Below are 14,049 nucleotides of genomic sequence, written 5' to 3' on the forward strand. Positions count from 1 at the left end.
CCGACATGGTGAGTAGGTTAATGATGCGGGTATCTTTGACCCAGTGTTTGGCTTTCATAGGTTGGCGCCTAGAGATGATTGCCTTTACTGAGAGAAGAAAGGTGATGCAGTGGTGGTGGTCATTTCAGTCTCAAGGAAGAATGGATTCAATTGGTTTAATGGTCTCTTTTGCAATTATTAAATAAAGGGTGGCCCCTTTGATATGGGTTGGGCTATTGCATGCTTGGTTAAGGTCCTGGAAGAAGGATTTGAAATTGTTCACAGGTGTAATTGGAATTGTTCCATTGAGTGTTAGTCACCAAGAAAAATCTGGTGGCTGTGTTTATTGTTGGAGATAATCTTTATGGTCTGTTCGATGAACGTGTGGTTATCTCCTGGCGTGTGGTAAAAACCTGTTAAAAGAACATCTGGAGCGGTCATTGGTGGTGATTTCTTAGGTATTCGCAGGAAGGCAGTGAGAGAGCAGAAGACAGTTTTAGAGAAAGTGTGGATCTGTATATACAGGCCCTCAGAACGGCCTAAACAATCAAGTCTAATGAAGCCATGACTGGGGGACAGGGGGAACTAGAATGTCAAGGATTGAAGCGGAGGCTTCATTCAAACAGGTTTTAGTGAACACAAGAATGCCCAAGCCATGGTTAACAAGATCAGCCGTTTCCACTGCGTGTTTCACAGCTGACTGGCAACTGAGTAATGTGCATTTCAGGGATGCTTTGATTGTGGTCATGGGCGTATGAGAGATGGGAACTTGTCGGAGATTAGTTTTATTTATAAATCTATTGTTGTGGTTGGATGTCCTGAAAAGGTAATGAGTCTTGATTTTTGTGTAGGGTTGCGCAGTCGGCCAAAGCATGGTTATAGGCATCTAGGAGGGAAAATATAGCAGTCTAAAATCTGTCTGACTAGCCTATAGGTCTGGAGGAGGGATTACTTAAGATCTTTGTCAGACAGATCCCAAAACTGTGGCACTGGGTGACTTGCACTCTAAACCTGTTTCGCTGCTATGCGGAGTGCCTCAGGTGTCCTCCCTTAACCCCACTGTTTTTAACATTTGTTTCCTCTCTGGCTACCCAGATTAGTTAGTTTGGTTTTAGCCTGACATCGTACGCAGACCATACTCAAATTGTGGTGGTTCTGCACCCTGGTCAGGCAACAGGAATAGAAGACCGGTGTCACGATTGCATGGCAGCAATTGGGAGCTGGATGTCACAAAATTGCCTGAAACTGAATACAGGAAAGACCAAGGTCATCTTATTTGGCAATGATCCTAATTTCTGGACCCCAAGGTGGTGGCCAGAAGATATGGGGATTCTTCCAATCCCCGTCAGGAAGGTGAAGAACCTGGGAGTCTTCATTGACGAGAGACTCAACTTTGGGGACCAAGTCAATGCAGTGGCATCTTCAGTCAACTTTTTAATCAGAATTATTTTTAAAAAGTTCTTCTTTTTGCCAACTAATAGCAAGCAGACTGTTGTTACTGCATTCATCATGTCCAGACTTGATTAATGCAACAGCCTGTATTCAAATATACAGGAAAGGTTTTTGAATAAATTGCAACTGCAGCAAAATGCAGCAGCAAAACGGATTACTGGTACTTCCAAATATGCCTCCATTTCTAAGGAAATGAAAAAACTTCACTGGTTGCCGGTTAGGAAACGGGTGCTCTTTAAGGCAAGTACAAGGCACTTCATGGTATAGGGCCAGACTTCTTAAAACTGCAAATGCAGTGGTATATACCTAGGAGAACCCTGCACTCCGGAGGAGCCAACTTAGTGATAGTGCCACCTATTAAAAAATCCTCTTGGGGAGGGAGAAGCTTTAGGGTGTGCACTGCTAAGGCCTGGAATGAACTTCCATTAAATCCGAGAAAGGCCCCGGACCTCCTCACTTTTCGGAGAGGATTGAAAACCTGGCTCTTTAAGCTTTAATCTTGTTCTCATATCTTAATTTCTCAGAGTGTTCGTGGTCAGCACCAGGACACCTTCGGGTAATTGCTGCGCTTTATAAATAGCGATAACATAACATTACGGTTCTGTGAGGATTTCCAATAACGATGGGTGGCCCATGAGTATGGACAGATGGAGGCAGACTGGTAATTAGGAATTAGAGCATTGTGCGTCTGTATATGTGAATCAATGTGTGGACAGTGTGGGTGCATAATAAATTGACAAATGAAGGTGTGGATGTATAGGGGAGGGTGGATGGATGTAGGACTACACATGGGTGTGGGTGGATGAAAACCAGTTACTGTGATCCCCAATAGTCCCCTATTCTACTGCACTGTGTCTACACTGCCTACACTATCATTAGAACTAAAATAAGAGGAATTATGCTACACTGCTTAGGAAGCGTACCTGGCTACTACCAGAGATGTCTGTAGCACACAGCAACTAGTTAATACCATATTAACTATTATGTGCAGATGCTAAAGTGCACCACAGGCTGAAAAGGTGTAATAGTCATCAGCAAGACAATGATGCAGTCTTTACAGAAGAGCAAGTGGTGCATAGGAAAGTAACCAGCTTCACATTCCTACACTAGAGGGAAAATGGGAACTCTGAGATAGTTCCCACAACTTATCTACGGCCGCATATAATCCGCCAACTAATGAGCATCATTTTCCCCCGGAGGTCTGAAATGTAGGCCTCGGTCTGGCATCCAGACACTACATCATCCATTGAAGGAAAGCTTTGTCTGACAGTGTTCCAGAAAGTACTTTTAAAATTATACAGCTTTTGTTCATAAGCCTCTGCTATGCATGCAACGGTGCCTTGGTTAAAGCACCAGCCTCCCCAACCCAAGTATTGTCAGCTGCAGTGGCTTTTTATTTTACTTCAGTGAAGTTATTTAAACTTCAGCATAGTATGAAAATTAAAGTCCCCATAAAAAAAATAAGCAAACAAAAAAATAAAATAAAACCTTAGGAATGATATGCAGACCAGTTTCATAATTTTACATTGAGCCAAAAACAATTAGCTCTAATTGGGGCTGCTATAATAAGCCTGGTGAACCAACAGATGTTGGTGCCCTAATATGGGATACTTCTTCCTCTGACCAAATTCTGCCAGGTAAAATCTGGAGAATTTGTGTATGGGAATCACAGCACTAATTACTGCAACCTTGAAATGGGGAGGTAGTACCCCATCTGGGGATTATTGCAAAAATCAGTGACTGTATTTAGATGCAGTATTACCTGCATCTGTTAACACTGGCAACGCGTAATGAGACTCATTGCTTCAACAAGAGAAAAAAATAGCGATCTTTTAGTCTTTAGCTAGTCCCTGTATGTGGGAAATTCGAGGAGGATAGAAAACTGGAAAAACAAATTTATGATTTATTGTCTGCCAAAGATAGTATGGCTTAGAAACCAACTGTCCTAGCCGAACAGCGTCAACAGTACCGTTTTGACAAGCTGTAGTACCCCATTTGTATTCAGATTCATCTTTAAGTTATTTTTTACCAATAGGTTTTTACATTCCTTATCTTTTCAGTCGTTTCAAAATATATAGTCAAGTATATAAAAATAAATAAATTGCTTTTAGTTCTGTCACAAGCTTGCTGAATGCCCGATTTATTAGAGCGCGTAGATTCCCTTTTTATATGTCTTACACACAGCAGAAGGTAGATTACCGATGAACAGGTTAGTCCTTGTTGCTGCTTAAAGTACAAAAATAGCATACTGTAGGTTATAAGGTTACCAATTTTCCGTTTTTACAGATAAATACGGACAGAAAACCATGAATTTCCTATCTGTATTTATTTTTAATTCTGGAACAATTTAGATAATGGGCTCTATTTTGGACGATTCTTACTACTCTCAATCATGAATGCTAGGTCAACAGCTGTGCAGACTGACAGGTAGGGGAGTTAAAAATAATCCTAATGAAGCTTCAAAAACTACAGTAGTACAAATGATTTCAGATGACTATTGTATAAATGGCTAACTCCCATTGGACATTCAAGCATGAAAAGAGCTATGTTGGTTAAAGAAATATGGAAATATACCCATTCAGCTTCATTTGTCACACTAAGAAAACAATATGGATAAATACAGACAAAAGTTAAAACACAAAAATACCATAAAAACTGGAGTTCAAGCAATGACCAAAAATCTAGAACAGATCAAAGTTAACCCCACAAAAGTGAGAAAACACCAATTGTATTGACAGTATATTGGGTATATTTAGGGCATTTAGCCAATGGCAAAGGCATGCCAGAGAGATAATGCCAGTTAAAAAGAAAGAAATAACACAAATTTATTCAAAAGTAACCAATAAGTCAATGAGAATGGTGTGTTCAAGCCTTAGGCTAATGTATAATGCAGGAAGCCACAGACGGTAAGGAAGTTAGAAAAAAAAAAAAAAAAAGTGTTAAAAAAATGCCCAGGTAATTAAAGTTCAAGAAAATCAACTATTTGACCTTCTAGACATTTAGGCTGTATGTGCGATATGGGAAGATTGGGGGTCACGCCTGCAGATGGAGATCCTGCTACGGAAAGGCCCTCTGGACAAGGACATAAGCTTCAGGATGGGGGTTGTTTGGTGACTGACCCCCACGCCCCTAAAAAAAAAAAAAAAAAAAAAAAAAATCTGCCAAGTCAGTTTGTTTTTCCCACTTCTTTAGTTGGGGCATGCGAGATTCACACACCGACTAAGCCACGCCCCCCTGCCTGTACATAATGGACATGGATTCACCAAAAGACCAAGAGTACTGGAAATGACATCACCCTTCCTTTGCTCCTCCACTTGACACAGGATCGAGCCTTTGAACCACCCCTTGTTACAGGTTATATTTATCCATAGGAAACGCAGATCACGAGAGGGTATTTCGCCACCTGCCAAGGGGTAGACTGGCTTGTCTGAGGTAGGCCTATTGGAAGAACCAGGTTTTCAGGTGTGTCATTAGATACTAGTTTCAAGCAGAGAACACATTTTCACTACAAGAGGACACTTCGCAAAGTATACCGAGAAAACAGGAATATTACAAGTGAAGATGTTCTTGAGGCAAATTGGTCTGGCCTAGACTCTTATTAGTCAAAACGGACTCATTTAGCTGTCATTTTAGGCCTCACCATTTAAAGCCGCCACTGGGCCTTTGTTATGCTACCGCACTATGGTGGGGGTTGAGGAGATCTAAATTTCTCCATTATATACACGATGTGTATGCTGAATCAAGCCTTTAGAAACATGCACCAAAATAGCTACCTAAACCTTTGAAATGCATCGAATCGGTCTTCAGAAACCTTTATTAAAAGTAAACATTTGTAGCTGTACTTAACCCTTAAATGCAGTGTGGTTTTGGGTTGAAAGTTGTTCCAGTAATGTTAATTTGCCTGGCCTGCAAGCCAAGTCACACAGTATAATAGTAGGTCTATCCCTGGGTTGAAAAGTTAGAGCCTGCACATAGGACTTTATTGTGAAAAAAAATTTGGGTGAGGAAAAGTACAATTTTGCACTTATTAGGTAAGTACATTTCTACACATTTTGCAATAAGAGCAAGTTTGACTGTGCATTACAAGTTGCCAATCACGAATATAAAACATGAACACTGAATTTGCCTCAGTAGAGTATTTCTCGTGCCTCATAATAAGTGCAATTCAAGGGAATTTCCTTCCAAAACAAGAAGTTCAAATTGCCCATTTCAAATACTGTCAGCAAAGGACTACACAATTAGGTAAAATAGCAAGATACCCATGTGATTATATGTGAAAGAATTTTAAACCAACTTGTGGCACCAGTTTCAATGTCATTTATCCTACTACTGGAAATTAAAGAATAGGATTTATGAGTAAATCTAAAGAAATAGTTACCCTTCTTTGCTCCCTTCGGCCAGCAGGCCATCGGGAATTTCCACAAAAAGGCTCGGATTGGATAGCACGGCCTCCCAGCAGGAGTCCTTCACATCAGTCACCTTGTACTGGAAGTGGATGGGCTGCGGCTTGTCATCATGCACGGGGCGATCCTGTGTAACTGTGAGCTTCTCGTCCTAAAGAATGACAGAAAGCAGCACATGCTCTGTAACTACTACAACTGACTAACATAAGTGCTGGACAATAAAACGATTGCTTTACTCAAGTTGCCTTACACAGAACAAATATTTTATATATAATACGCTGAAAAAAAAAAAAATGGATGTCTTCACCACAGTCTTTTATTCAATCCACCACCAGACCCTGCCCCTTCCATTCCATTCCATTCCATTCCAAGCTACCATTAAGCATCCCACTGAGCTACCTTAAAGGCTTAAATGTCAAAGAATCATCCACTCAGTAAGGTGGGCAGCGTTGGCTACTATTTGGGTTACAGCAGGTACAAAAAGGAGCCCAAGCATGATTTCAGGAAGACTTCCTTCCTATGGAAGGTACGCCAAACAAACATTGTTAGCAAATTCAGATTAACGGAGGGTAGAGTTTTAATTCAAGGCAGTGCTTCCAGGTATCCTTGAAGGAGTGAAGTGAAGAAGGTTAGTTTGATAAAGACACCCATCAATTTAAAACATATGTAAAAGGAGATTAGTGCCATGGTAAACCAGTTAAGGAAAAGACTGTATAGTGTAATGGGACAGTTTAACGGGCACGTGCCCGGTTCTGCAAGACTATGGACATTATGGAGCCTTGTTGCCGTATCAGAAAAAAAAAAAAATCTTAAATCAGTTAAATTCTTGGAAATTTGTTAATTATAGTAAATGTCAAACACCCAAGCAGGAACTGCCACTATTAACTCATTTCTGACATCATTCAAACTGTACTGAGTTAAGCAATGCATTTGTCTCTGCACCATTGGTCCCCATGGAGCACAAGTGAGAAGAGCTAATTAACAGGACAGAACAGTACTGATGCAATACATATGAAATTGCAAAGCCAGAGCTGCATAAACAGACCTCCACTAAATTGACATTAAAGAAACAATTCCCTCGAGATGCAGCTTGCTGGGTATTTATTAGACTGGAAAATGAGCCATATGAGAGGCTTCCCTCCAAGAGCCGCCTTACTGGCTTCGTAGCCAGTCTTTCTGCAGCAAGAAACCACGTATTCTGTACAGGTAGCATGATGCCATTACAAGTTCCCAATCTATACCCAGGGGAGAAAAATTAAATAAAGTTAACATATCTGAATTGCTTATGCCACAGAAAGTGGAAACGAATGCAAATAATCTTGCTATGCAACAGAAAGTGCAGTTTATTTACTGAAGGGATTCTTGTTAAAAGTGCTCTTCTGTATAATCCAGGATGGTAGGTCACAGAATGAAGATCAGTACCCAACACTCCCATGCCCTCCTTCATACCAAACCGGATTGCTCCCAGGTGCACTGTCACAGTATGTCAAGAGAAAGCAAAGGTCGACCACAGCAAATGTCACGATAACGAGTAAGTTGCACTTACTAGTGCTTCCAATTCCGAGTCCTACAGAACCTTAGGTTTATGAAGCGTAGTAAACTAGCTGGCATGCAGACAAGGGTCCCCCCTCAAAACCAAAAGAAACGTCCCTCATTGGAATACCACAAGGATGAGTTTCAGTGAGACACTACAGGATTGAGTAGACATGAAACCAAAGGAGAATGCTAGAGTTTGTCACAAGTGAGGCCAGAGGGAGGAACCATCAACAGAATAACTTAAACCCCCTTCATACTGGTTATACGTCGATAAAACATGGCCACGGTTAGGGAGCCATGGTTGTAGTTCAAACACAATGGGAGAAGGACAAGAAAGAGCACACGAGAAACACTGCCATAGCATGACTGCCTCTCCAAGAGCATGAATCCAGTATTAAAATAGCGAGATGAGTAACATAAGTTGGCAGCAAAACAGCACGACTTTTATCCAGGACACCCTGAAGGACCCAAAGACGCGCGCTCATATAGAGACCATGAGAAGGGAGCCATGAAGGTGAAACTCCAGTGAGGGGAGGGAACAGATTTCTTAAAGAGTAAAAAAGAAACGGAGAAATGGTTATTTACTTCTTAGAACAGTTCTCGAACACTGCAATCTTTCAGATTCACGTGCTTGAATATACTCCTTGGTCAGGCTGGCAATCCTGAGTAGTCTATTAACATAGTAATGTTTATACACTCAAATTAACCTTTTATACACTCAAATTAACCTTGAAAATAGCCACAGACTGTATGTAGTCCATTCACGTCATTGTTACATGAACGTTGGCCAATCAGGAATTAAACTCCGAGCCCAAAACCCCTTGGAGGCCGAGCTACTCAGATTTTCACAGCAAGCCAAATGCAACTCAGCAGGAAAAAAAAACCTATTTACTGGGAAGGTGGATGAGTGCACGAGTCTGAAAGATGCCAATATTAAAGAACTGGAGTTACAGGTAAGTAATCATTTATTTTCCAATATTAGATCTTTAATAGGTTTGAATGCATGAATGACGATTAATACAGTAAATTCATAAATCAACTACGAAGTAGTAGTAACAGGTATAACCTTAAACAGTTTGGTTAGTACTACTTGTCCTACAGCGGTTTCTGAAGTCCTCTAGACATTAAAATCACCACGCTTTGCTAAATGTAACTGTCGAGGACCAGGTTGCCGCTTTGCAGTTGTCAGCCATTGGCACAACAGCAATGAGTGAAATCATGGCTGCCTTGCCTGTAGTGGAATTTGCTCAAACTCCAACTGTGCCAACATCCCTGTGACAGAAGGGAATGCATGCTGAAAACCATGGTGCGGTACCCGTTTTGATAATGCTGAAACTTCCTCCGCATTGCCATAAGACAAAAAGTTGATCCAACTTCTTAAATGTATTTGTTCTTTCCAAACAGAATTTCAGACATTTCACATCCAGTGAATGAAAAGCTGTCTGAGCCCTTGGCAATCTTTCATCCGCTCCTCCTTTCCCCCTTCCCTCTTTCTTCCCACTCCCTTTCTCCTCTTGTTTCTTCATCAGTCTTTCCTCACTTCTTTCCTCCCTCATTCATAGTTCTCCCTTTAAACTTGGCACGCTCCCCTTCTTCATTTACTCCCCCTCTCACTCACTTCATATATTTATTGCCGGCTTTCTAGCATCCCACGACCGCAGTGATGCATCTGCGAATGGAAATCAACCCCATTTCGTGGCGACCTAAACAATCTTTCTCTGGAGCGGCACGGAAAATGTCCCCTGCCCGCCCTAGGCAGGACGAAAGACAATGCGTTCACGCTTCTGCCGTCCCATCCTCATTTTAGGCAGATTGTTGACCTCTCAGCTGCTGGATGAAGGTGGCAATGTATTGCGGCCTGTGGGCAAGTATGGACAGAGCCCACGAGGCATCTCGGCTCTGCCATCCTCCTTGCCACCACAGAAAGGCTGCAGGCGCTCGCCGGTACACCAGCAAAGTGTGGGTGCCTAATGATATTTTCACACTATGGAGACTTTTAATGGAGCCTGTTGCCGGCCCTGCACCCTGCCTGCACTGAGGGCGCCATTCCCAGGCCGGGAGGTAATTAAAGCAGAATTTCCAACCTAGCCATCCTTCCTTGGTGATGTCCTTTGGAGTAGGTGATGCAAGGGTCCAAGTGGCAGACGAGCCCTGCACCAGCTCAGCAGCCCGGCTGTCGCATACACTGAAATGTGAGACTATTGCGAGAAAAAAATAGTCTGACATAAATTTGGTCTTGTAAATATTGTTTAATTGTCCCAGGGTGTGGATTTTATAATTAACTAATGAGGCAGTATTTTTGCAAACGAAATTTAGGACCCAATTTTGCTTCAGGTGATATATTGGTTACTAAATTCTGTTACTATACCAGAATGCGATTGCTGCTGGTCACATACCATAATAAAGTGTCGGAATAATTCAAGTTTGTCTTTGTGATCAAATTTGAAAATGTGTAGCTCTTGCATTTAAGTGTCTAGCTTTCTTTCATGTATAATGAGTAGGGGTGGGAAAACACTATTCCAGGGGTTTGAAGTGGAGGAACCCACTCTTTTGAACACTCAGCAGGCAGAACCACATTCAAGTTCAATCTGCATTGCAATTCCATGCTACTTAGTTTGTCCACCTAGCCACCTCTGCACGGTACTTTTTGCCTCATTCCGCCTAAGCTTTACGAGACTACATAGCTAGTCTGAAATGTATAGGTTTTCCTATGTATTCTAAGTCAAACTCACAATTGTACGAACGCATAATGTCTGGTTGGTTTCAGGTAGGAAGATTGGTTTGAGAAACACTAGGTTATTTCGACAGTTCTGATTTGCCACATTTCGACCACTGAAAGGCGATCTCTGTCATCGGACCAGACAAGTGGGACAGTCAGTTTCCTTAGTCACTTTGCAATCCAGAAAAACAAGTGGTATATTCAGTGCAGAGGGATTCCAGGCACTCTGTAGTGATCCTCTTGCATAACTCTGTCCGCTATTTGTCTCGCATTTTCTGTCAAAAGTGTGGATACTAGAAATGGAAGAAACGTGAGACAAGTCTGTAATCTGCAGATAGACGATGGGTGCAGCCCATATTTCCCTATGGAAAACGCGGACAGTAATTAGAATCTTTGACTACTTCCTTCATTATTCAGTGCTAACCTCTATTTGTAATTCTTTTGGAGGAGCTTGTCTTCCAGACTGGTCTCCAACCAACAACCTTTTATATAATGGGCTTTATTCCAGGCCACTTCCATTCCTGTAGCACTCAAAGGAAGTGGTGCCCACTGTCCAGGGTAGAGGGTGTGAAGGTCTACAGATCTCCCTCATGTCCGATATGCTGTTCTTGCACCGTTTGAAATGGACAAGATCCACAGTAGGACCCTACCAAGCATTGGCATGGCCAATAGGTCTCGCTTTTGGGACCTTGTAAGTATTTAGTTATACAGCAAAATATCCTTGGTGCAACAACATCAACCGTTGTATGGCTAAACACTTATAAGGTCCCAAAGGCGAGACCTATTGGCTATGCCAATGCTCGTTATTGAAGTTATCGTAGTCAAACATTGCCATTGGTAGGAATCAACATTAGCAGTAAGACGGTGCCTGGCCTTTGACAAAAATTAAAAAATAAAGTTGATAGGAGTCCCAACTCCCTCCCTCCCATCCCCCCCACCCCCCGACAGGTGGAAAAGAATCAAAAGAAAAAGGAAAAAGGATAAAGGAAAGTCCTCTTGGGTCCTATTCTAGGATAGGTCACCGCTTCCTCCCCTCCAATCCTTCATATGCTCCGGCCTAAGCTGGGGGGGCATAGCCAACCGTTCGTGGCTTCTCCGCCTCAGTATCCGTAGCAGCGAGTGGAATGGGGTTGTGTGGTTTCTAAGAGCTGCAGCAGGCGCAGGTACTTGGGGCAAGTAAGTTCCCTCATTTCCATACTAAGAATAGAGAAGAATGGGCACCAATAGTCTGCAAACGAGGTTCTGTCACCCTGTAGAGTAAGCGTAATGTCCTCCATGCCTAACACAGTCCATAATCTACCTAGCCAGCCTTGATGTGTGGGGATCCTATCTGTGCCCCAGTGGGATAGTATGTTCTGAAGTTCCATTTGCCTGCCTCTACGGGATTTAAGAGGGAAAGTGAGCTTGTTGGGTAGGCCTAGGACAATGTATGCTGGGAAGCATTCGATTTGTGTGTTGAAATGATTATCAATGTCTGATCAAACTTGTTCCCAATATGCAGAGTCGTGTACAACCCCAGAGTAAGCCAGTCAAAGTGCCCTCTGCTCAGCATTGTCTCCAGCAGTGTGATGGGCGGCTATGGCTTTATTTGTGCATTCTTGGTGGAGTAAGGTACCAGTAGGTAACTATTTTGGGCGCAGACTATGCTCGAGACGTTCCGTGCTGTGTGGCGTGCGTGATAAAGGTCCCCCCATTCTTTCTGCAACAATGTTCGGCCCAATTCAGACTCCCACCTCCGCTGCACAGGCGTAGAGGTCTCCTGTTCCGGAGGCCGCAGCATGTGGTAAAGTTCAGTGATATCGTGTGCATTTGTGGTCTTTGTGTGAAGCCACTTTTCATACGGTGTGAACAGTCTGAGCCCCAGGTCGCACCTGAGGGTGCGGCACCCACTGTTGCACTTGGTGAAAACGGTATCTTTCGGGCTTGGGCAGAGCAAACGTAGATCGGGGTCTTCAAATGTCAGGGGGCCCTCTGCATCGAACATATGTCCAATGGACTGACAACCCTGAGCATCCCAGTGGCGGAACTGCTTCTGGTCTAGACCGAGGGAGAATTCCTTGTTCCAGACTATCGCAGTGAGAGGGGGGACGGGAAGGAAGTTAACTCATACTTGGCCGTTGTCGAATCCCATGCTCGCCGAGTCCTGCACAGCATTGGAGAGTTATGTATGCCTTCTGGACGTTGTGCATTATGTAAAAAGGGGATTGCCCAGAAGGCCCGTCCCTCGAGCGCACGATCCATGAAGAGCCAATGTTTCTCCGACTCACTGCGCAACCATTCCAACACCACATGCAGCTGAGTAGCCTGAAGTAACAAGTCAGGTCTGGGACTCAGTCCCCCCCCCTCCCTAGGTGGCCTATAGCTCAGTTCACTACTTATTCGAGGCTTCTTATTGGCCCACACGAACAAACAGATCTTTCTGCAGTTGTTTAAGAACTCCGGGGGAGGCTCTATGGGGAGAGTTTGGAAAATCTATAGAATTTTAGGCAATATACTCATTTTAATCGCCGCCACTCTCCCAAGCCAGGAGAAGACAAAGAGACCCCATTTGCTCAGCTTTCCGCGCACCTGGGACAGGAGTGGTTTGTAATTCAGAACTACTGTTTTATGAGTAGAATTTGTGAGTGGTCAATGACTTTAAAAGTAAATAAAAAAAAATAAACACTATTTAATAGTAAAGTCCAATTGTGTCTAACTATTACAGAAAAGGTACTTTAGAATAGTTACCTTTTACCTGTCTAAAGCCTCTGGAGGCCTTTCTGCAAGTACTGAACTGACCTGAGAAATTGATGGCTTCCCTGTGGTGAGGTGTGAACTGCTTCTAGGATAGGGACAATGAGCCCTGGGTGTGGGGGAAGTGCTGTCCTCCCCTTGACAGGCCTGAGGGTTGTGCCCAGACCACTGGGGCACTTCAAAGGGGCATCACCATCACAGACAGATATAGCTTGCGCCTGGGCATGCCTCTCCCATTTTGCCCTTCTAGTGAGCATGGCATCAACCCCAGTGGCGAGAGAACTGCCCCACAACTGGGGCTGTGAGCATCCTCCGAGAAGGTCGAATCCTCCTTGAGTGTCATAGCACTTGGCAGGTTTGAATGGGTTTTACATAAGACACTGGGGGAACACTTCAAAGGGAAACAGAACGCCAAAACACTTTGTGTGGATCTGTCTGGTTGCTGAAAGCTCAGCTTTGATTTTACCAGACTTCGGTCTCCGAGGTTGATGGGGGTACAGGGACTGTCTAAAACTGGATTTTCATATTTGCTGTGGGAGGACATTAGGATTACCATAGTACACACCCTATATACCCCCAGAGCCCAAGTATAGTATGGCTCAAGACTTCGGTCATTTTGAATATGTTCAAAGTGGGTAGAGTTCGCCCCGGATACCTTTACACCATTGGTTAGGGTGTCCCAAGGGGTCATTCCCAGCCACTATCGTGTCCCAGGCATAAAAGTGGCCCCTCCAAGCACCAACGTCAGAACACTCCTGGATCTGTGGAAAATCAGAAGAGGGCTCAACCTGCTGTCTGAGACACGAGAAGAGTCTAGAAAACTGGACCCGCTCTCTTGTACCCTTGACAAGTAAGTGAGCTACAAGGGTCATAAAGCTGACCTCCTGTTCCAGCTACAGGAATACAACAAGCTCCAAGAGGCCTTTCCTGTAACTGCCCAGCTGATCGGTGACAACCAGACCTGGATGAACTCTCCAAGTGCCTCCCCTAAGGTCCTGGGTGGGCTCTAGAAGTGTACTCCTGTGGTGGGTTGGTGCGTCAAGGACTAAAGTCAGAAAATGTTGGCTTTGACAAAGACAAATCTTGTTAATCTAACCTGCGCTCCATTGCGGTCAGCATCAAATTGTGCCTAGGACAGTTCTACACGTTAGGCATCCTGACGTTATTTCAACTTAAAAAATTCATATCTCCGGTTCACTTCATTGGATTTTAATCATTTTAGTCGGT

General features: G+C 43.4%; 1 protein-coding gene across 1 annotated transcript in view; it reads right to left on the reverse strand.

Moving 5' to 3' along the window:
* The window catches only part of OAZ2 (ornithine decarboxylase antizyme 2), a 114,669-nt gene that overhangs the window by 20,637 nt on the left and 79,983 nt on the right, over window positions 1-14,049 (reverse strand). The window contains 1 exon segment of the mRNA XM_085646139.1: window positions 5,810-5,985. Coding sequence (XP_085502265.1) covers window positions 5,810-5,985 — 176 coding nt within the window.

Source organism: Triturus cristatus, chromosome 3_1, assembly GCF_964204655.1.
Source record: "Triturus cristatus chromosome 3_1, aTriCri1.1, whole genome shotgun sequence".
NCBI classification, from domain to species: Eukaryota; Metazoa; Chordata; class Amphibia; order Caudata; family Salamandridae; genus Triturus; species Triturus cristatus.